At 48.8% G+C, this 22,060-nt stretch overlaps 1 protein-coding gene and 1 long non-coding RNA gene across 4 annotated transcripts in view; one reads left to right on the forward strand and one right to left on the reverse strand.

Moving 5' to 3' along the window:
- The window catches only part of LOC114228973 (uncharacterized), a 331,688-nt gene that overhangs the window by 225,069 nt on the left and 84,559 nt on the right, over positions 1 to 22,060 (reverse strand). The gene's annotated exons all lie outside the window — the stretch shown is intronic.
- ADCY8 (adenylate cyclase 8) overlaps positions 1 to 22,060 on the forward strand; it is a 141,830-nt gene that overhangs the window by 100,244 nt on the left and 19,526 nt on the right. The window contains exons 9-12 of the mRNA XM_008159467.3: positions 1,993 to 2,093; positions 6,546 to 6,747; positions 8,859 to 8,948; positions 16,686 to 16,858. Of these exons, the coding sequence (XP_008157689.2) occupies positions 1,993 to 2,093; positions 6,546 to 6,747; positions 8,859 to 8,948; positions 16,686 to 16,858 (566 nt within the window). The remainder of the gene's footprint in view (positions 1 to 1,992; positions 2,094 to 6,545; positions 6,748 to 8,858; positions 8,949 to 16,685; positions 16,859 to 22,060) is intronic.

Below are 22,060 nucleotides of genomic sequence, written 5' to 3' on the forward strand. Positions count from 1 at the left end.
TGTTTTAAATTTTTCAGGATCAAATCTATATAGCCAAACCAGTTTGAAATTAATCAGTCAGCCAACAAAGAATAATCCCATCTTGTGCAATTCGTTGTTAAGAGGAATTCAGACATGTGTCTTCCTTTGAATCAACTGCTCTGTGGCCAACTCGTTTATTTCCAAACTGGTGTGTGGGGGTCTCTATGACTGTGCCCCTTTCACTGAAAGCAACTTTGTGGGTATCAGTAGCATGGATGTTCTATGGCGTTGCCTGGAGTCACGATGGCTTACAGTGATTCTTCAGAGCATTCTGGTTCCCTCTGGATACCAAGTAGGCTGTCCGAATGTGGACAGAGGCCTGAGGTCTGGGGAGTGAAAAAGCATTGCCCGGCCCCCTCTGAGCAGCTCTGTGCTTCTCCACGGAGCTCACCAGCTGCAGGCCACTGCCATCCCTGAATCTTAGCCGTGACAATGAGCAGCAAGTTCGATCTGAAACCCAGACCACACCAAGAAGCAGGCAAGAGAACAAAAGTCATGTGACTGTTGGCTATGACTACCGTACCGACAAGAGGTATGGTTTCATTGGCCTGACCACCAAGAGAAGGTGATGGCTACCTCTCTACTGGGGTCAGAGACTGAGCTCACAACAGTGAGAGCTCGATGTCCTGGCTTCCTTCATAAAGCAACTCTGTGAAATTCAAATCAACGGTTACAAGGTTTCTAAAGCCAGGCTTAGCTTCCTGCCCCTTCCCTCTGCTGCCCTTGCTAAACATGATGTGTATGCTGTGTGATCCATGGCAAGTTACTAGACCTCTCTGGCATGAAGGTAAAAGGCGAAGCTCGGTTTGGGCTAATTCCAAGGTCTTTTTCTGTTTTAAAAACTCCTTTCCTCTCTCTGAGTGGACTGGATTATTCTTCCATTTAATGACTCCAAGGTGAATCTGGAAACCAGGCAGGACGCGGGCAAGTACACAGTGAGCGCTGACCTTCCGGAAGCTTTTAAGGCTGGGTAATGAGATTACCGAGTTCTCTGGATAATCAAAATCAAGTCGGCGCCATTCCCCGGGGCTGCCTGGAGCAGACACAGAGGGCATCCAGCTTACGGGTCCATCAGTCTGAGTTTCTCTCGCGTGAAATGAAAGGGTTGCCCTTTTTCCATTTAAATGTAAGGTAATTTAAAAAAAACAGATCCTCAATGCGATTTTTTTTAACAAGAGGAAAAAAAAAAATGACGAGAATGTTATAAGCCAAAATGTTTAAAAGTGCTATTTCTGGGGTACTGAAAGTATAAGTATTTCTGTGCATATGTTTTTCTATATTTTCCAACACTGGTTAATTACATAATTACTCTGCAATCAAGAAAAACATGTTATTTTTAGAAACAAACCAATAAACTATCAAAGCTACTATTGAAAAAATTTTAAAAAAAATAAAGAAGTTGCAAAGGATTGAAAAAAATAATGGGCTGTCTTTGCTGGGGGTCTCTGAAGCTAGTTTGTTCTAAGAGCCTACGGATTTATTTTCCAATAGTTTTATGAAAAAGGAGGCAGAAAGACTCTCTCTGGTAAAACATTCCCCCTGTGTCCCCAAACCAAACAAGAAATCGAGCAAGATCCTTAAGGGACTTAAGTTTACTCATGAAGAAAGTCAGTGTGAATTTGATTTGCCAAATATATGGGTGTGTGCTCTGCTGTTTTGTTAAAATGAGGCTAGTTTGGTGGGAGAAGAAAGGGATAAACTCATGCCAAGCCCCTCCCGGGCCCTGAGCCTGGGAAGGGAATTGATTTCCTCCTGGGCTCTCAGGGAGAGGCTGGTGGGAGGGGTGGAGACAATCCTCGGGGAAGGGTTTCTTCTGATATGGATTCCTCTTCATTTAAAAAAAAAAAATCTTTATTTGCTTTGTCTCTTCTTGCTGTTTCCCCCACCCCAACTCCAAACACTGGTAAAACTGAACTCTTGCAAACACCCGACTGTGCTAGAAAGTAATTTCTTCTTCTTTTTTGATCACAGTATTCTCAAATGAGGGACGAAGTGTTCAAGTCAAACTTGGTGTGTGCGTTCATCGTTCTTCTGTTTATCACGGCAATACAGAGCTTGCTTCCTTCTTCAAGGTAAATGCGAAAGGACACAGCGGGCAGGGGAAGCGCTTCGCGAACCGATGGTGCCTCGCCAGGCCAGCCAGCCGATCCTTTCGAGGGCTCAGAATTTAAAATAACGGGATCCGGGACGCATGTGTGGCCATATCAGTGTCTATTCCAGGTGTCCTCAAACTACGGCCCGCGGGCCACATGCGCGTGTTTTTGCCGTTTTGTTTTTTTACTTCAAAATAAGGTATGTGCAGTGTGCACAGGAATTTGTTCATAGTTTTTTTTTTAAACTATAGTCCGGCCCTCCAAGGGTCTGAGGGACAGTGAACTGGCCCCCTATTTAAAAAGTCTGAGGACCCCTGGGTGGTCTTACTCAGATTATAAGCTCATCCTTCTGCCAAGGCCAGAGGCCTTCCCCCAATCTTAACAAACACAAGGATCAAAATCAAAGCAGGCCTCCCTCTTATGTGACATCACCCACGAAGGCGGCAAGGGAGTGTAACAGCTCGATCGGTTTTCTCATCTGTAAAACGGGAATAACAGTGCCAACGTCCCAGGGTTGACGTCCGAACTTAATGAGCCATTGGATCAATTCTGGTTCCGTTCCCCCTTCGGGGCCACCCGTTGAAGTGGCTAAGAATGCCTTCCTCACAGGGCTGCTAATAGGATCAAGGGCACCCTTGGCCTCCTAAGGCCGTGGTCGGCAAACTGCATCTCGCGAGCCACATGCGGCTCTTTGGCCCCTTGAGTGTGGCTCTTCCACAAAATACCACGGCCTGGGCGAGTCTATTTTGAAGAAGTGGCGTTAGAAGAAGTTTAAGTTTAAAAATTTGGCTCTCCAAAGAAATTTCAATGGTTGTACTGTTGATCTTTGGCTCTGTGGACTAATGAGTCTGCCGACCACTGTCCTAGGCTCTTTGCAGGTTCTAAAGGGTGTACGAATGTCACGGACCAGTCCCATCGGGGTCTGTTTCCCACTGCACCACAACAGCTAGAGGATGTTCCCTCATCCCCACCGATGCCTGCCTCCCCAGCAAACACCCGATGGTGATACTGACCCAGGCCTGTTACAGTCAGACACAGAGAGCCATTAGAACCCGGGGTCGAGGAATGGTTTGGACAGAGCTGTTTGTCACTCCTTTTCAGACTCAATTTCAGAAAGGAAAGGTTTCCTCACCTCCTCCGTACACCAACCATGCAAAAGCAAGCTCGGGACCCCGGGCGCCTGAGGAGCTCTATAATTAGATAAAAATGACACCCTGGCGCTACCATGTTTTTGTGCAGGAATGAATGGATGCTGAGGAGCTGTGGCAGGGACCTCCAGAGGCATTTAACATGCAATGCCAGGGCCTCGCTTAGGAAGCCTGTCTCGTCACTAAGCCTCTTCCCATAGATCCTGAAACCGCCTTTGGTTTCCTGAATATCACCACGAACAGAGAAAGGGAATAACCTTTCTTTGAGTTCTCATGTGCAAACATTTCACTGCGTGATTACTTTAGCGCCTGAACCTCCTTTAAAGAGGTGAGCTTAAGGAAACCCAGTTTGGCACGTTGAAAACTTATACTCAGAAGAGTGAGTTACCTTGCCCAAGGCTTAGCTCTTGCCCCAGGACCATATGCCTGCCTCTCACCTCCTGTCTTAGTTGGTTCAGGCTGTTATTTTAAAAAATGCCACAGACTGGCAGCTTATAAACACTAGCAATTTATCTCTCACTATTCTGGAGGCTGGAAGTCCAAGGTCAAGTGCTGTGCTGGCTGATCCAGTGTCTGGTGAGGTCTCTCTTCCTGGTTCACACAAAGCTATCTGCATCTTCCACACGCACGTGGCAGAAGAGACGAAGGAGCTCTCCTTTTAAGGGCACTAACCCCATTGCTGAGGGCTCCACCCTCATGACCTAATCACCTCTCAAAGGCCTCACCTTAAACACCATCACATTGGGTTATAGGATTCAACATACCAACTTTGGGGGGACACACATTCAGTCCATTGCACCTCTCTTTCCTTTCTTCAGCAAGCCCAGCAGGAAGTGCTGATCACTTAAAACTCTGTTAGGGACTCACTCAGGTGGTTCTGTGGGCAAATATACCCCACAGCCCTCCAGTACACCCTGACACCCCACCAAAAGTATACACAAAAGCACAATAGCTACGTGGGCAACAAAGCATCCGTTTCATAAAGCTCCAAGACAATGCTGGCTTTGCTTAAGCAGAGCGATGGTAAAAACTGGAGCACAGTTACAATCAGGAGAGGAGAGCACGTGGTGTTTGCTCCGAATCTCTCAGCTCCATCTCTGCCTCTCCATTCTCCCCTCCAACTCCAGTGTGGGGGTCTCCCTGCTGGGATGATGGGAAAGGTCAATGCAAGGCACCACCGCCCACCCACCCCAATGCCAACGAATGAAGGGGACGGGACTTCCTGGGGCCACCTGAGCTCCCTGCCCGGGGAGAGATGGCAAAGAGAGAGATGACCAGACTTCTTCCCACAGGGGAGGTCAAGGCTGTGGCCTCCTCCCAGTGGGTCTCGGAGGAGGAGGGGACGTGCGTCTGAATTCACATGCACACTGACATCATAACAGCGACCTTGTCTTTCAGGTGGAACGAGGAGGCAGGGGAGGGGGGGGAGGTAGACAGAGGGGCTGGGAGGGTGGGTGGGAACTCTTCCCCTGGAGGCTGGCGAGGGGAGGAACAGCCTCGCTCCCCATTGGAAGCTCCATCAGCGGGTGTTTATTGAGCACCGTCCATGTTCTCAGCCCTATGCCGGGGCTCAGGGAAGAATCCAGAGAAAAGCTGAAGCTTGGAGGCCGCGCAGGAGAGGGAGCCCCAGTGCGCTGGGGGAAAGCAGGCAGGCTGCGCTCAGCACGGAGGACTGGGCTTGACTGTTGCCCATGGATGGGAAGGGGAGGGGCAGAGAGATGAGAGAGAGACAGAGAGGAAAGGCCGAGGGCAGCCGTTCTAGGTCCTGCATGCCGTGCAGACTTCATATGATGGCAGCTGGGGCCACAGACCTGGGCAGCTCTCTAACCACCTTTGCCCGGTCGGCTTAACACAAGATGTTCATCTTCTCCATGGCTGCCTCGCATGAGGAGGCACAACAGCCTTGGAACTGGCCCCTCTCTCCTGGGACGGCCTGACACAGCCATCCACCGGCTTTCTCCTTCATCCGCCTCCCTGGGGCCCAGGACTAATGGCGTGTTACCAGCGGGTTTGGGGGGAAATTTCCCATCTGCCTGGAGCCCTCTGGGAACCCACTGCTGCACGGACCTTCCATTCTTATCCAAAACTCCTGCAGATTCCCTGCCAAGGCAGTCCAAATAGCAAAACTGTGCCGTATTAAAAAAGGATGAAACGAACAAAACCTCCCACAGGGAGCAATCACTTCCCAGCCTCTCTGATGCTCACGGGGCAGAGGAAGCTGAGGTCTGGCTACTCCCTCCTTGTACAGGCCTTACCCCTGGTTGTCATAACGCCCTGTACTCCCACTACCCTGCTGTTTTGACCACATTTCCTAAATTGCCTTTGCTACGGGGAGGAAGCAGTCAAAGACGCCTCCAGAGAAGGGGTTTTAAATAAATTGAGTCACTAGGAGCAGCCCGACACCCAGCAGAGGTACCCACTAGACAGGAGCTACCATGGCAAGAGCTTTGGTGAGAGCGTGAAGCTCAGGATGTGGAGTTGGGAGTGATATTGAAGCCTCGGGCAAGGATGTCTTCTCCTTACTCACGTCTCAACTGTCTCCTCACCCAGGTCCTAAATGGCACATAGCACATGCCATGCAAACCTTGGTGGTCACTCACCAAGCTGAGCAACTTGGACCAGGTGCCAAGTTCGGTTCTTGGCATCGGAGCAGATGGAGAGGGAACGCGTTTTATAAAACCCGCCTTGAAGGGGAAAGGGCGTGTGGGTCCCTCCCACAGCCAGAGTTTTGAGATAAGATCCCAGTGTCATGTTGCCTTGGCAGCAGTTGGCCTAGTGAGAAAGATGCATAACAAAGGAAGTGCAAAAATTGAGCACCAGTGCGACATCAAGCCAAATAGTTGATGTTCATTGCAAAGTTCCTCAATCAAAAGAATACGCTAAGAACAGATACAATAAGCCCGCTGGCATGACTTAGTGGCTGAGCGCTGACCTATGAACCAGGAGGTCACGGTTGGATTCCTGGTCAGGGCACATGCCCAGGTTTCGGCTCAATCCCCAGTGTGGGGCGTGCAGGAGGTAGCTGATCAATGATTCTCTCATCATTGATGTTTCTCTCTCTCCCTCTCTCTCTGAAATCAATAAAAATATATTTTTTTAAAAAGAATGGGTACAATAAAATGTTTCCTGCCATAGCCTGTTTCTAAAAACAAGTAGAGATTCAGAGGAATTATTGGAACCAAGGGGTGGGGAAGGGCGATCATGGATGTGATTGACAGTATCACCCAGCCAATGGGAAATAAGAGGGTGGAAGCCACGTGACCCAGCTGTGTTTCCCTTGCAGGGCTATGCCGATGGCCATCCAGTTCTCCATCCTCATCATGCTGCACGCGGCCCTGGTCCTCATCACCACGGCGGAGGATTACAAGTGTTTACCACTCGTCCTGCGGAAGACTTGCTGCTGGATCAACGAGACCTATTTGGCCCGGAACGTCATCATCTTCGCATCCATCCTGATCAATTTCCTGGGCGCCATCCTCAATATCGTAAGCATCCCAGGCCCGCCCACCCTCCAGTGTCCGGGATGCTCTGGGGGGAGACGGGGAGGAGCAGGGTTTGTGGAGCTGCAGCGTCTTGCATTGCCTCCCTCCGTACCAGTTCCCTTTGCTGTGCCTGGCCCAGCCCCAAGCCTAGGGACAGAGCACAAAGGTGCGGCCACTGCCGGAACCGAGCATTTCACTGGGCAGTTCCAGTGGGAGAAGTTTTGCTCTGCAAAGGCGCGCCAGCCTCCCTGCAGTTCCTGCCCTGTCACTGGCTACTCGATGGCAGTGGTCGGTCAGTGACCGTGTACTAAGTGCCACCTGCTATGTGCCACGCACTGAAGGAGGAGCCGTGCACAGTGCGGTTTTCGTATTTAATCCTCACTAAACCCCGTGAGGTAAGTCTCGTTATCCCCACTTTATGGCTGAAGGAAACTGAGGCTCAGAGACATGAAATAACTTGTTATTAACCCGGTCTGTCTGACTCCATGACTCATGCTCATTCTCATCTGCTGAACTGTATCTCTGGGAATGGGAGCGGGGCCATGGGAATGAGTAGCTGTCGTTTGTTTATTGAGCATCCGCTGTGGGCTACAGGTAGGTATTACCGTTCCCACCTAATGGATGAGGAAACCGCACCTCAGGGAGGTTAAGCATCTTGCCTGTGGTTTTCTAAAAGCTCCTATTGGATGTGACCCATTGAACTCCGATGAATCTCCAACTGCCATATTTATCATTGTTTTTAGTTTGGTGAGCCCTGTGTTAATTACTTCATTTTCTCTCTAGAATGGTAACATGATAGCTGTAAGCACTGTCTGTGTCAACTCAAGCAGTCTGCTTTGTCTGTGACTTAGGGACCGAGCAGAGGATAGGAGTGGTTTGTCTGATCCCAGGGCTTGAACTTGGCATGTTGAGAGAGGCTAGTGGAGGTGTCATCTGGTGGCTGAAACCATCACCATGCCTCTTCGGTCTGAGGAGGGCATCTGCTTTAGGACACACCTGCTTTAGGATTTTAAGATGAGCCGGTGGAAATGAATAGGGGAGGCGGATACAGAGGAAAGAGGAAAATGAGTAGAGAATTGTATGACCTGGAATGTATTATGCAAGTTGGCCTGGTATTTACTTAGAGTCTACGCTGCTCAAGCTCTACAGCTGGCCTTGAAGTAAAGGACTCAATGGGATAAAGAAAAGGGGAATCGTAGTCTAATTAAATTCAGCGTCACATGAGTATTTGATGTGAGATTATGGCACTTGAACGTGGACGTGCATAGGACCGTTGATCACAGCATTCAGAGTTGTAGCTGGGACCTTAGTCTGGACAAATCAGATACCTCTGGGGTGCAGAATTGGGCAGTAAACCCAGGGACTCAAGGTCAGGGCTAGCCTTGGGGCCGGCCATGCCACCGTGGTGTGGGTGGAGGTTCTGAGGCGTTGGAGTCAGATAGACCTGCGTTCAAATCTAAGCTCCACTGCTTATCAGCTCGGTAACCCTGGACAAGTTACTTTACTTCTCAGAGTTTCCTGTTCTTCAGTTGCAAATGGGGATAAAAAGAGCAGCAACATCACACGGGGATTGTGAGGGAGTTTTTGTACCAAGTGTCTGGCACAGAGGAGGTATTCAGCCAATGGTAGCTGTTCTTTTCTGAGCGCCATGAACATCACCTGAAAAATGTCTGGGCTCAGAACTTCCCACCACCCCAGTGCTGAGAGTCTGTATGGAACACGTGCCCCTCAGGTCCCTTCACATCTCCCAGCTGCTGAGCTGGAGGCAGGCTGTGAGCACACCCAGGCCTCTCCTACCACCCATCTGCTCTCTTCTGAGCCCACGGGCACACACCGGTGACCCTCCGTGATGGGGCCACAGAGCAGTCTTCACCGCTGACCTCACTGGGTTGCCAATGCCCTTCTGAGCCAGTGCTTCCTTTAAAGGGAAGGAGGAGACCCCGCTGGCACTGCCAGGCACAGTGAAGCCCTCGGCGCCGGGTCCGCCCCACGCTTGGGCTGAAGCCCAGCGCTGATAGCACAGGACGCCTTTTCCAGCACTCACACTGACTTTGTTGTTCCTGTGTTTTTTTGTTTTTTTGTTGTTGTTCTTTTTTTTTTTTTTTAATCCGCAGCTGTGGTGTGATTTTGACAAGTCGATACCCTTGAAGAACCTGACTTTCAATTCCTCAGCTGTGTTTACAGATATCTGCTCCTACCCAGAGGTATTTATTCACAAGCCCCCTGGGCAAGACTTGGGCCTAGACATCTCCACCAGCTCCAGCCAAGCAGGAGTGGGGAAGGGCCTCCGAGGGCACCCAGAGGCCTGTTTCCTTCTTCTGCCTCTTCCTCCTTCTTTGTCCTTCTTCCCCTTCTCTGCCTTTCCTCTCTCCTGTCTCCTCTGCTCTCCCCTTTCTCTTCCTGCTCCCTCCTCCACCTCTTTCCCATTGCTGCCCTTTCCCCATGTCTCTCTTCCTTCTTTCTCCTCCTCCATGTCTTCCCTCTTCACCTTTCCCTCTACTCATTTCCCTCTTTCCCTCTGTCTCCTCCTCCCCTATTCATTTCCACCGACTCATCTTAAGATCCTAAGGCAGAGGTGCCCCGTCATCAATAGAAGACAGAGAAAGGAGTTATTGCTCCAAGGGTGTTTGCTGTATTGGAAAAGGAAAGCTGTAAAGATGGATGGATGGATGGATGGATGGATGGATGGATGGAAGAAAGGAAGGGAGATGGAAGGAAAGGAGCAGAGAAGGTGGGGGAAGGAAGGAAGGAAGGAAGGAAGGAAGGAAGGAAGGAAGGAAGGAAGGAAGGAAGGAAGGGGAAGGAAGGGAAGGAGAGGGAGGGAGAGAGGGAGGGAAGGAAGCAAGGAAGGAAGGAAGAGGGAGGAAGAAGAAGAAGAAAAAGAAAGGAAGAAAGGGAAGGGGAAGAAGGAAGGAAGGAAGGAAGGAAGGAAGGAAGGAAGGAAGGAAGGAAGGAAGGAAAAGAGGGAGGAAGAAGGAGCTAGTGACTCACAAAATCAGAACACAACTAACCTTAAATAAAAGAGGTGTAGGCAGTGCGTGGAGCACTACAGGATCAGGAGGTGTCCCGACATAACACCCACCATCGCAATATAAGCCTGACCCTCTCTTGATGACAGAGCCACTGGTCTGGTCCTGGGCATCAGGGTCAACCTACGGGGCCGGGCAAAGGACAAGCTTAGGCTCCACTAGACATAGCCCAGACCTTTACACATTAGGACAGAAGTCCTGGGCCGAGAGGGAGGATAGCTAGGATGTCCCAGCAGACCCCAGCCAGCGCCATACTCTGAGGACGCAGAGTGGACTCTTGTTCCCTAAGACTCTCTCCACCATGTGGGTGGAGGAAAGGCTCTCTGTGTCTCACTTAGGCCCCAGAAAGGGTTTGAGAAATGTCTGAAAAGGAGAGAAAGCCTCCCCCCCCCCGCCCCCCCAGGTGCAGAGCATCTATCTACTTGATATGCAGAACATCATTGAGTCCTCAAGATGTCTGGGGTAGCGGCTGTGACCATCTCTACTTTATAGATAACTAGTGTTCCAGTACACAAAATTTGTGCAGTTGTGGGGGAGACCAGCATGGCCTGTGCCCTGTCACAGTGTGGGAGCCCCGAGATCCATTGCCCCAAAGAGGTAGGCCCCGCCCACTCATCTGGGGCTCCTAGATGGATTGCCCAAAAAGGTAAGCTGAAGCCGGGGGAGGCTTGCAGCCCCCGGGCTGGCGCAGGGGGGCAGGGAAGTGAGCCTCACATCCCTGAGCCCGTTGCCAGGGTCAGGGACGCAAGCCTCAAGTCCCCAGGCCGGCGCAGCGGGTGAGGACACGAGCCTCACATTCCCGGCCCGGCCCGTTGCTGGGGGCAGGGAAGTGAGCCTCATGTTTCCAGGCCGGCACAGGGGGCAGGGATGCAGCCTGCTGATTGGTTGTTACAAGACAGCATCCCAACCAATTTGCATATTATCCTATTATTAGATAGATGAAACGATAGCTTAGAAAGCACCTTGCTCAGGGCCAATCCTGCCTGACTCCCATTCTTCCTCACTCCTTTCCGTCTCTCCTCCTTTCCATCCTTCTCTTCCTATCTCAGTTATCAAGACTCGCTACTGCAATGCAAACCACATCTGGCTTATCCTGAGCCCATACGTCTGAGCCAGGCTCAGTCCCTAGGGAAGAACTAGGCTCATGTTAAGGAAGCTCAGGGATGCACAGGACAGACCACGTGCTCTGGGACTCCCTCCACCAAGTAATGAGTGAGCTCTGAGGTCATGGACTCTTTGGGACACCAACTCCCCAAGAACTTGGTTTGGAGGACTTGAGGAGGGACCCAAGAGGCAGTGAGTTGGCCCAGAGTCGGATATTTAGAGCTAGGCAGAAGCTGGATTTCACTCCCATCGGAGCCTCTTCACTTGCTAGCAGCGGAATCTTGAATCGATTCTCACTCTCTCTGAACCGCAGCTTCTTGTCTGTACAGTGGGAAAAATAATAGCTTCTTCACGTGGCTATTGTGGAGTTAAGGAACAGCACCTTCTCATGGTAACTACCTAGAGGAGCGAGCAAATGTTGCGTTTCTAACATGACTTCTGACATGAGTAGATGTTCATGAACTATTTAATCTGGGCTTCTGTGTCATTCTAGACTGGGGGTGGGGGAGGGGGGGAGGGGACCTTTTTTCTGTCAAGGGCCATTTGGATATTATAACATCATTTGCAAGCCATACAAAATTATGAACTTAAAAATCAGCTTGCTGTATTTGGTCAAACATTTAATGAACTCAATCCTAATGCCTTGGCAGGGCCAGCCCAAATGATTTTGTGGGCCTCATACAGTCCTTGGGCCAGACGTTCCTCACCCCTGTTCTAAACCAACACTATATACTCTGGGCCCCAAACCTGAACTCCCAAACTCAGGACCAAGCAGTCCTGGTGGGTAGGCTTTCGGATCACATAGCTTCATCTCTATGCCTCAGTTTCTTTATCTGTAAAGGGAGGGTGAAAGTAGTACCTTCCTCATGGGTGGCTGTGGGGATTAAGTAAATTCATGCATGTAACATGTTTAGAGCAACACCTGACCCAAAGGATCTGCTCATTAAAGGTCAGCTGTGATTGATTTATCATCTCTAGTACAAGCTTCTGAGCCTGAACTGCCCACACATGTTTACTACAAGTGACACACCTGTATCAGTGCCAACATATCATGTGCACTATGAAACATACTCAAAAACAAGAATATTAAAAAGTGAGATAAAATAAACAAATCAGGGTTTCATACTGTCCTCCCACAACCAAAGAATCACCTTGCTCAGGGTCAGCAAACTATGCCCACAGGCCAGACTCTGCCAGCCACCTGTTTTGTAAATAAAATTTTACTGGGCACAGCCGCACCCATTTCTTACCAGTTTCCTATGGCGGCTTCTATAGGACGATGGCAGAGTTGAGTAGTTACAACAGAGATGGTGTGGTCCACTAGGCCCATGGTCGGCAAACTGCAGCTCACGAGCCACATGCGGCTCTTTGGCCCCTTGAGTGTGGCTCTTCCACAAAATACCATGGCCTGGGCGAGTCTACTTTGAAGAAGTGGCGTTAGAAGAAGTTTAAGTTTAAAAAATTTGGCTCTCAAAAGAAATTTCAATCGCTGTACTGTTGATATTTGGCTCTGTTGACTAATGAGTTTGCTGACCATTGCACTAGGCCAACAATATTTACGGCCTGGCTCTTTAGAGACCATATACTGATGCCAGCTACTGTTATCTCTCGGGGGCAGGAATCCCACTGGTCAAAAAGATGGGCAGCTGGGCTGTGTCCATCCCCCGCTACTATGATGACCCAATTTGCCCCACCATTTGCCATCCTGATGTTTGTAGCTGTGGTTCCCAACCTAAGGATTTGTCTAGCAAACGGGAAGGAATCAGACATTCAGACCTTCTAAAAGGCTTCATCTACACACCCCTTCCCACCCCTCACAAGTGTGTCCCCAAGCAAATGGCTTCATCTCTCTGAGCACTGTTTCCTCATCTTTGTCTCTGACCCCTGATCCCATGAGAAATGATACTCAGTCCAAAGGCGTGTTATTAAACTGGATGATGTGATATAAACAAAAGAGGTTGTTGCAATTATAGTGCCAAGTAGAATTTCGTTCTGAACTGGAGCTTGCCAATTACTAAAGAAGGAGTGAGGATGCAGGAAATGACAGCGAAGAGAGCCATGTGCCAACTCTGAGTGGGGAAGTAGCCGAGGGGGGAGGCGGGGCAGAGACACAGGTCTGCAAAGTGAATGCAAATCACATGCACAAACCCACCATGTCATTATCTCAGGCGCCTGAAGGCAGTTCTCAGGCGGTTTGACGGGAAGACCATCTTAGAATGCAGGCCCTTGATTATAGGCTCCGGCAGATCTGGATAAACAGCTCACTATATTGCAGGAGCATTCGGAGCTGTCTGTCGTTTTAAAGGGCCCCTGGGCCCATTTCCGTGGAGTGTAATTAGCTGTGTCTTCGCATCCTGGTGCTTTTCTCCCATTTCCTTCCCATGCTTTCGGGTCCCATCCAGCCTTTAAGCCTCCCCTTTGCCAAAAGGCATTCCCTGGAGGACCCAGCCCCTTCAGACCTCTTCCTGCCATTTCACAGACCCTCTGGCATCATCTTCGAACTCACACTCCATCCTTTCTGCAATGTATTTATCTGCCTAGAACATTCTTCCCAGCCCGTCACATTTAAAAACTGCTTTGAAGACAACTGACAATATTTATAGGTATTCAAGATTACTCAAGGGACAGAGCCCACAGTGTGTGCTTAATTTTTCTTAAAAACAAAAAAACAAAACACACACACACACACACAAACAAAGAAAAACACACAAAAGCCAGTCAGAGAAAGACAAGTATCACATGGTCTCACTCATATGTGGAATCTAATGAACAAAATAAATCGATGAACAAAATAGATCCAGAGACATAGATGCATGGAACAGTTTGTCGAATCTCAGGGGGAAGAAGGGGATGGGTGGGTGGGAAGAGATCAACCAAAGAATTTGTGTGCATATATGCATAACCTATGGACATAGACAATAGTGTAGTGAAGGCCTGGGGCACAGGTGTGGGGGGCGGGGGCTAGAAGGGGACAATGTGGGGGGGAAGGGTACATCTGTATTACTTTCAACAATAAAGATAAATTTAAAAAAAAAAAAAATGCATAAAGCAGAAGGGGGGCAGGTATATTTCCAATGAAGCAGCAGAGAGATTTTTTACCTTTGCACCTGAAACTACTAAAAGCAAACTAACTGGGCATCAGACAGTGACCCTAGAAAAGCCGGGAGCCCATGGAGTGAGCCCTGTGGGTCCTGAGCTGTGTGGGTGCTGTGGGCCAGCTTTCAGGCTGTGGCTCAGGCTGGGGAAACCCAGGCGGAACCTGATTTGGGAAGACAGAGCTGAGAGTCTGGGGAGGCCAAGGGGCTAGAGTTTGCAGGACAGAGGGAAGAGAGCTGCCCAGAGGAACCCCGAGATCCACAAAGGGTTCCATCAGCGCAGGTGAGGGAACCAGCTGGTGCTTGGGGAAGAACCGTCTGAAAGGATCCGTGCCTGGGGCTCACACAGTGCTGGAAGGGATTTTAGTGTTGTTTTTTTCCCCTGCCAGCCAGACTGAAAAACCTTGTCATTCAGGGGCATTGGGTAGAAACATCAAAAGGGCCGTGCTGGGCGGTATGCAAGGATTACCCCGAGCATCTGTCCTTGGGCCATTTTAGAAATTAAATAAGACGAAGTGTATAAGGTCATTCATGGAGGACCTGGCACAGAATGCATACCGAATAAATATTTAGTTTTAATTTATTTCTATTATAATTTTATTTCTTTCTTCTCCTGTCTCTATGTCCCCATCACATGAGCTCACATTGCTGCCAGAACATTTTCCACAGTGAAGTACCGTTGGCATTTCCGTGCCTGCTTCACATATTAGGCCTGGCTACCTCTTAGCTTGAATTCCCAGAACCTACCACCATGCCTTGACTACAGCAGGCACTCCATAAATACTCACTGCATTTAGAAATTTTAGTAACATTTTGCTTAAGGGCACGATCAATTCGATGGCTTTTGACCTAATAAGTGACGCAGAACTGGCATTGGCAAAGCCATGGGCAGCCCTTCATGTGATGCAGGTAACAATGAACCAGGGACCCTCGGATCTACTCCTCTTTCCTCCGTTTGGGAAAGTGGAAGATCCTGGAAGTTTCTTTGGATTGAGAAAACACACCTGAGAATGAACTTCTCACCTGCTCACCTCACTCGCAGCTTCCTGCACAAACGTATCAAAATGAGTTCCCTGTAAGCCTGGCCAGGGAAGACCTTAGAGAAGTGAAGAAAGCTTCTTCACTCCATTTGAGATGAGAACATAACTGGGTTGATTGGGAAAGGAAGAGACGAGAATAAAGGACGCCCCAGACGCTGGGCTTCTTGAGCGCAGGGACAGTCGTTCATTTCTAAGCCCATCCCGTGCACCCTAAAGGCACAGGCCTTCGCCCTCATTGGGCACTCGGTCAGGGTGCTGTCCACATTTTTTTATATCAATATTTCTGACAAGTATGCATGAATGAGTCAGTCTGCTTTAAGAAGTCAATAAACATGTGTTCAGTAGTTTCTCAGGGAATTTCTGGAAATTCTTACCTATCTCCTTGGCTCATACAGAAATGGCCTCTCCATGTGGTAGGAGGGAAAAGACAAGTTGTTATAAAGAGCCAAGTATAGCAAGACAGGAATGGACTTTAGAAATGGCCAAGCCCCATGTACTTGCCAGAGTCACCTTCACAAGGACAGGTCGTAGCCACGTGTCCGTGGTGTCACTTTCTAGCCAAGAGAAGTTAAACAATTTACTTAAGCTCTCTGAGCCTCAGTTTCTTCACCTGCAAAGTGGAAATTATGATTCTCATCTTGACTGATGTTATTTTGAAAACTATAAGAGAAAGTGGGTACAAAGAGCGAAGTACTGCCACCAAGCGGGTCTTTGATAACACAGGTCTGATTCTTTTTCCCCACTGAATAGTCAGAATCTAAGCCAACCATCCAGAATCGATATTGGGATACTTCTGTCATAGAAATAGACTGAGGAGCGTCCTACAGAAGGCTGAAATCCGGCTGGGCAGACTAATAGATGGGAGCCCCTGGAATAATCCAGCCATTGAGTGGCTCTAATCTGGCCATTTGAGCAGCCATTTCTAATACAGGTGACAGATGTTATGCTGGGCTAGAAAGGGCACTGTGCAGAAATGAGGCCGCATCCAGAAGCACCTGGAGATGTGCAGGAAAGCTTCTCAGAGAGGACGCTGAGTTTGTCGGAGGAGTTAGGCTCAGTCGCCCGGATGAGACTTGAGCGACAGCACACGGGGGCATGGGGGGGGGGGGAGGGGGAAGCGGTGCAAAGCACTGAGAGCCTTACTGTTCAGAAAGGAGAAGAAACTTTGAAGGAATGGGGAGCAATAAAAGGGCTTCAAGTTAAGGAGTAACATGATCCGGTCTGTGCTTTAGAAACACTGGGTAGAATGACAGTCTGCATTCGGGGGCAGGAATCAGGCAAAGCTGCCAGAACACTGTTCAAAACCTGTAGGTGAGAACTAAAGAGAAGCAGGTAGAAGGAGAAAGCTGGCTGGATGTGAGATCCAGGGAGGAAGTGGACTCTAACTTAGGATAACTTGGCTGTGGAATGTGGGGAAAAGGCACACAGATAAGATCAAGGTTTCTGGCTTAAGGAATGGTGTGAAGGCCCCCCCAAAAAAAAACAACAACAGGGAACAGAGTCTTGGGGAGGTGGTAATGAAATGATGAGTTCAATGTGGAGCTACTGAATTGAGGATGACTGAGACCTCCAAATGGAGATGCTCAGCAAACATCTGTACTGGCATCCGTGAGTGGGAGAGTGAACCCCCCACCTTCCCACTGAACCTGACCACCCACATTCTCTGTTTCCAGTACTTCGTCTTCACGGGCGTGTTGGCCATGGTGACCTGTGCGGTTTTCCTCCGACTCAACTCTGTCCTGAAGCTGGCCGTGCTGCTCATTATGATCGCCATCTATGCCCTGCTGACCGAGACCATCTACTCAGGTCTCTTCCTGCGCTATGACAACCTGAACCACAGTGGAGAGTAAGTGCACACCATCGCGTGTTCAGGAAGTGCCCAGCTTCCTGTGGGAAGTAGAACCACTGGGGAAATGATGGAGGTGGAGTTAGGGAAACCTGGGGACCGTTTGAAGATTAATGTATTTCTCAGTGGAGGCACTCTCTAGCTTACAAGTCTAGGCAAAATCTCTAGTTTTCAGTATTATCGTTTATATTAATTACAGATTAATTACCGAGTTAAAGTTTGGACTGAATCACAGCGCAGGTCTCCTACTAATTGATGACTCCTTCACCTTAAACAGATCCCAGACTTATAGGATCTGATTATAACTTGACTGTAGCAATGTTAATAATAGTGGACATTGTTCACTTAATGGACCCCAAAATATTAACTATTGTTTTCTCTGGATGGTAGGCTTCAGGACAATTTTATTGTTTTATTTGTGAATTTGTATCAGCTTCCAAATTCACTACAATTGGCATAAATCCTATCTAATAAACAGGGAATATGCTAATTGACCCTCATGCTGTCACAAAGATGGTGGTGCCCACAGCCAATAAAGAGGGAATATGCTAATTAACTGCCCCACCCTCAAAGATGGCAGCACCCACAGCCAATAAGGAGGGAATATGCTAATTGCCATGCCTTCAAAGATGGCGGAACCCACAGCCAATAAGGAGGAAATATGCTAATTGTTACACCCTCAAAGATGGTGGTGCCCACAACCAATAAGGAGGAAATATGTTAATTGACTGCCCCGCCCTCAAAGTTGGTGGCACCCATAGCCAATAAGAAGGGAATATGCTGATTGACTGCCACACCCTCAAAGATGGTGGTGCCCACAGCCACAAGATAGTGGTGCCTAATCCTCTTAGCCCCACTGGGGTGGCAGGCACGGCCACTCTGCATGCATGCCTCCAAGTCCCCGAGTCTCCTCAGCTCCCCAGCCGCCCAGGGCCAGTCCGAGGTGCAGGCAAGCCTCAGATGGCGGAGAGGCTCAGGTAACCAGGGCCAACCGAGGCTTGCGCTGCCAGGAGTGGCAGCAGCAGAGGTGTGATGGGGCATTGCCTTCCCCTGATCACCAGGTTGCCTTCTGCCCCTGAGGGCTCCTGGACTGTGAGAGGGGGCAGGCTAGACTGAGAGACATCCCCCCCAGTGCATGAATTTTCATGCACCGGGCCTCTAGTATTTCTATAATGAGTAACACTCAAATTAAATACTAATTTTTATGAGACATCTGATAAGATGTTATTGCCCTGAAAATGACATTATCCCATGTGTGTTTTCACTTTATTATGTTCTTTTCTATTAACATAGGGAGATGGTAGTATTAATTCAATTATTTTATTAATACAAATAAATTAGTTCAAAATGTCCTTAGTTTTAGTCTCTACCATCTAATATCAAGCAAAGTATTATAATTTTGTATGATTTCAGCCTATTATCATAGAAGCTACAAAAATTTTTTTCTTCTGAATTCAAATCACAATTCTTTCTGGATATTCCTCGACCTGGCTGACTTACTATGCATCTTCTGCAGTCTCTACTCAGGCCATATTTTTTCCATCTGCAGTACATCAGAAAGACTCAAAGACCATTCCTAATTTCCTTTTACTTTCCTTCTGAATTTGACCTAGTCATCACTGCTTTCAGAATGATTCAAGAGGTATTTATGTTTCCTCTGGAAAGTACGTTTTAAGTGATAAATTCTCGGGCTTAAAAAAGGCATCTGCATCACAGAGAAAAGGATATTAGAAGTGCCAGCAGAGCAGGCGTTTGGGCTGCTTTCAGGGGGAGCTGAACAAATGACATTTCCCATTCAAACTAAGCCGGGCGAACCAGTGATTTTTTAAAGCGCCACTACCCGGAGCAAGGTCATGAGCTGGGAGCTTTATGGGCTGGAGGGGGCGGGGAGACATGGGCCATGCACCATGCTCAGCACATCGCCAAGATTTGCTCATCTACTCCTCCAGTTATGGAGGTAAATGCTATCAGTCTTTCACAATGGGCAGTGAACTGAAGCTCAGAGGTATAGAGTGGCTTGTCCAAGGTCAAACAACTGGTCATTAGCAGAGCTGAGACTGGAACCTGGGTCTGCATGAGTACAAAGCTCATGTCGTTAATTATTTTTTCAGGAGTCCTCAGACTTCAGGAGCCAAAGAATTGAGTGACATGGAGAAAAGAGTGGCACTAAAATATCCCTATCGCTTCCCCCAAAATAAGCACTGTAGTGACTGTGAGTGAAGAAATTAATGAATCCTAGTCCTAAAATTCTGGATGACAATATAGGGCTCATAGTCCAGCCCTCTTCACTTCAGCACTGGTGGTAGTGAACAGCTCCAGTAGATCTGAGCACTTTCTCCTGCTCACTGCCTATGGCCTCAAACTTGACATGTGACATTTACTTACCATCCTTACTCTAGAGGCTTATCAACCGCTAGCTAAGCAAGATATATGTCCCATACCTATAAAGCCCACCTCACCCTGACCTCCCAAGACTTGCCATCCGTTAAGACTGAGCTTTTGAGTCCTCCTAAGCTACATTCTGTTCATTCCCATGGCAACAAAGATGTATTCCTACTATGGAGTCTATCATGTTACAAAATTATTTGTCTGTTTGATTCTCTCTTTTTTTTTTTTAGTGGACTCTTTTGATCACAAAGACAATGTGCCTTCTTCATTTCTGTATCCCAGCATGTCCCTGGCATGCAAATGCTCAATAATTATGTGATTTGCTGGGGCTATAGAAAAGAAACACAATAATGAGTATCATCTATTATTAGCATCTGATCTCTTAAAAAGGCAGATGGAATTAGAAATTCATAAATCTGAATATCCCCATGAGAAAGCATATTTCCAGCCCTATATACCCATTCCACCTAGAGTGCTGAGCTGTGCCTGGCTCCGTAGAAGCCAGAGGGTCTTTTAGCATAAAGCTTGGCTAGAAGCTGCCCCCATCTCCCTGAGCCCTGTGCTACTCCAGCTGGTCTCCAGCAAGAATAGAAAAGGGAAAGGTGGCATTGCCTTGGTGCAGCCACATTAACACTCACTACTCCTTCCTCTAAACCAGGGGTCCTCAAACTTTTAAACAGGGGGCCAGTTCACTGTCCCTCAGACGGTTGGAGGGCCGGACTATAGTTTAAAAAAAAAAAACTATGAACAAATTCCTATGCAGACTGCACATATCTTATTTTGAAGTAAAAAAACAAAACAGCAAAAACACCTGCATGTGGCCAGCGGGCCATAGTTTGAGGACGCCTGCTCTAAACACTGCATCTCATCTACCATTGCCCGATTGTGTCCCTAAGCCACACCAGAGTTAAGTTATTTTGAGTGAGTTCTGAGTTTTTGTGTGCTCATGATCGGGAGGTGATAAAACAAGGGAGTGACGTGATCTGGCTTTAGTGGTAATAAATATTCTGGCAGCCATGTCAGAAAATAGATTGTAGGCAGTAACATCAGGGGGCTACTGGGAATCATGGACTTAAGTGCTGGAGGAAGAGGGGGAGAGAAGATATATGTTGGTGGAAGAGTGGACAGGATTGGGATAACGGAGTGTGATGCCTGACTCCCAGTTTTGTTTCTGGTTTTGGCTCAAGCACCTGGGTGAATGGATGAGGGGGCAATTGCCTGAGATGGAGAAACCTGGGGATAAAACAGGAGGTGATGGGAAGCAAGTCACAGTGTCCACTGATGTAAAGTACAGCATAGGCAATCTATCTATAAATATAAAAGCCTAAGCAACCGTTATGGCAGAACAACGGGTCAGTAAGATGCACACTGACCACCAGGGGGCAGATGCTCAACGCAGGAGCTGCCCCCTGGTGGTCAGTGCACTCCCACAGGAGGAGCACCGCTCAGCCAGAAGCTGGCTCATGGCTGGCAAGTGCAGCTGCCACAGCATCGGGATCCTCTCCCGACTCCGCGGCAGCACTACTGAGTGGCGGCAGCAGGCGCAGCGGGCCGGGATGAGCGTGAGTAGTGCAGTGCCCGGCCCCAATTCAGGCTCCTCCCTGGCCGCTTGCCGCCTGGCACACTGCTACATCCCCCAAGGGGTCCCAGACTGCAAGAGGGATGTCCGGCTGCTGGCTTAGGCCCAATCCCAGTGCCATTCTCTGTAGAAGGCAGTCAGTCTGAACAACTCAGTGACTCAGGGAAGTCCAGGGAACTCAGGGTGAGCCTGCCTCCGCACTTGACTCACCAACTCGATGGTGTTCACAAGACAGACCGTGGTGGCCCAGCCTGTGCATGTGCACAGCTACTAAAGCTCAAGCAGCAGGCCGTGAAGCAGCAGCAGGTCATCCAGCCACAAGTCGGCAGGTGGACATCCCTCAAGGGGTCCCAAACTGTGAGAGGGCATAGGCCAGGCTGAGGGATCTCCCCGCCTCCAGTGCATGAATTTCGTGCACCGGGCCTCTAATACTGTCAATAATACTTTAATAACTATGATGGTGCATAGTGGGTACCGGAAATATCAGGTGGGGGGGTCACTTTGTAGAGTATATGATTGTCTAACCACTATGCCGTACACCTAAAACTAATACAAAATAATATTGAAAAAAATCTTCTATTAAGATGACTTGCCTTGAGCATTTTTATTTGCGGTTTTCTTCTTCTGCCAGTGGAAGCCTGTTGGGGGAACTGTTCATTTCCATGAGACACCTGTGTCCACATGCAAAGCTCCACCAAACTCTGTGCCTCCTGGCTGAGGTTGTCCTGAGAAAGGCTTCATATGGCACCAAAATGAAAGAGAGGAACATTTGGAATCAAACAAGAGATTCCCTGGCCTTCTTCTGAATTTCTCGGATGGCTGAAGGTCAGGTCAGCGTTTAAGTGCACACTGGCTGCTGGCCGTCCTCAGCTGCCCTCCAGCTTGCGCTTCTTGAGAACCCCGAGAGGCCGGTCAGCGACCGGCAGCTTGTGCCTCAGGAAGGACTGGCTGGAGTGTGAGAGCTGACACAATGACACATGGAACAAAGCCTTTACTGAAAGGCACAGGACTTGAAATGGGGGTGACAACAGTGCCTGAGCATTTCAAAACTGATAGAATCAAGCAGTGTGCCCTTGACACACTGACGGGAGAATCTGTGTGTGACTCCTCCAGCACTTAGAACGGGGAGCGGCAAGGAGCAACGACCCCACCTGCTTCTTAAACAGGGTGACTTCTAGGAGAAGTCTTCATGTGCATCTTTGTGACAAGGAAGCCTGAGGGTTCTCTGAAATGTA

The sequence above is a fragment of the Eptesicus fuscus genome, chromosome 19 (assembly GCF_027574615.1).
Source record: "Eptesicus fuscus isolate TK198812 chromosome 19, DD_ASM_mEF_20220401, whole genome shotgun sequence".
NCBI classification, from domain to species: domain Eukaryota; kingdom Metazoa; phylum Chordata; class Mammalia; order Chiroptera; family Vespertilionidae; genus Eptesicus; species Eptesicus fuscus.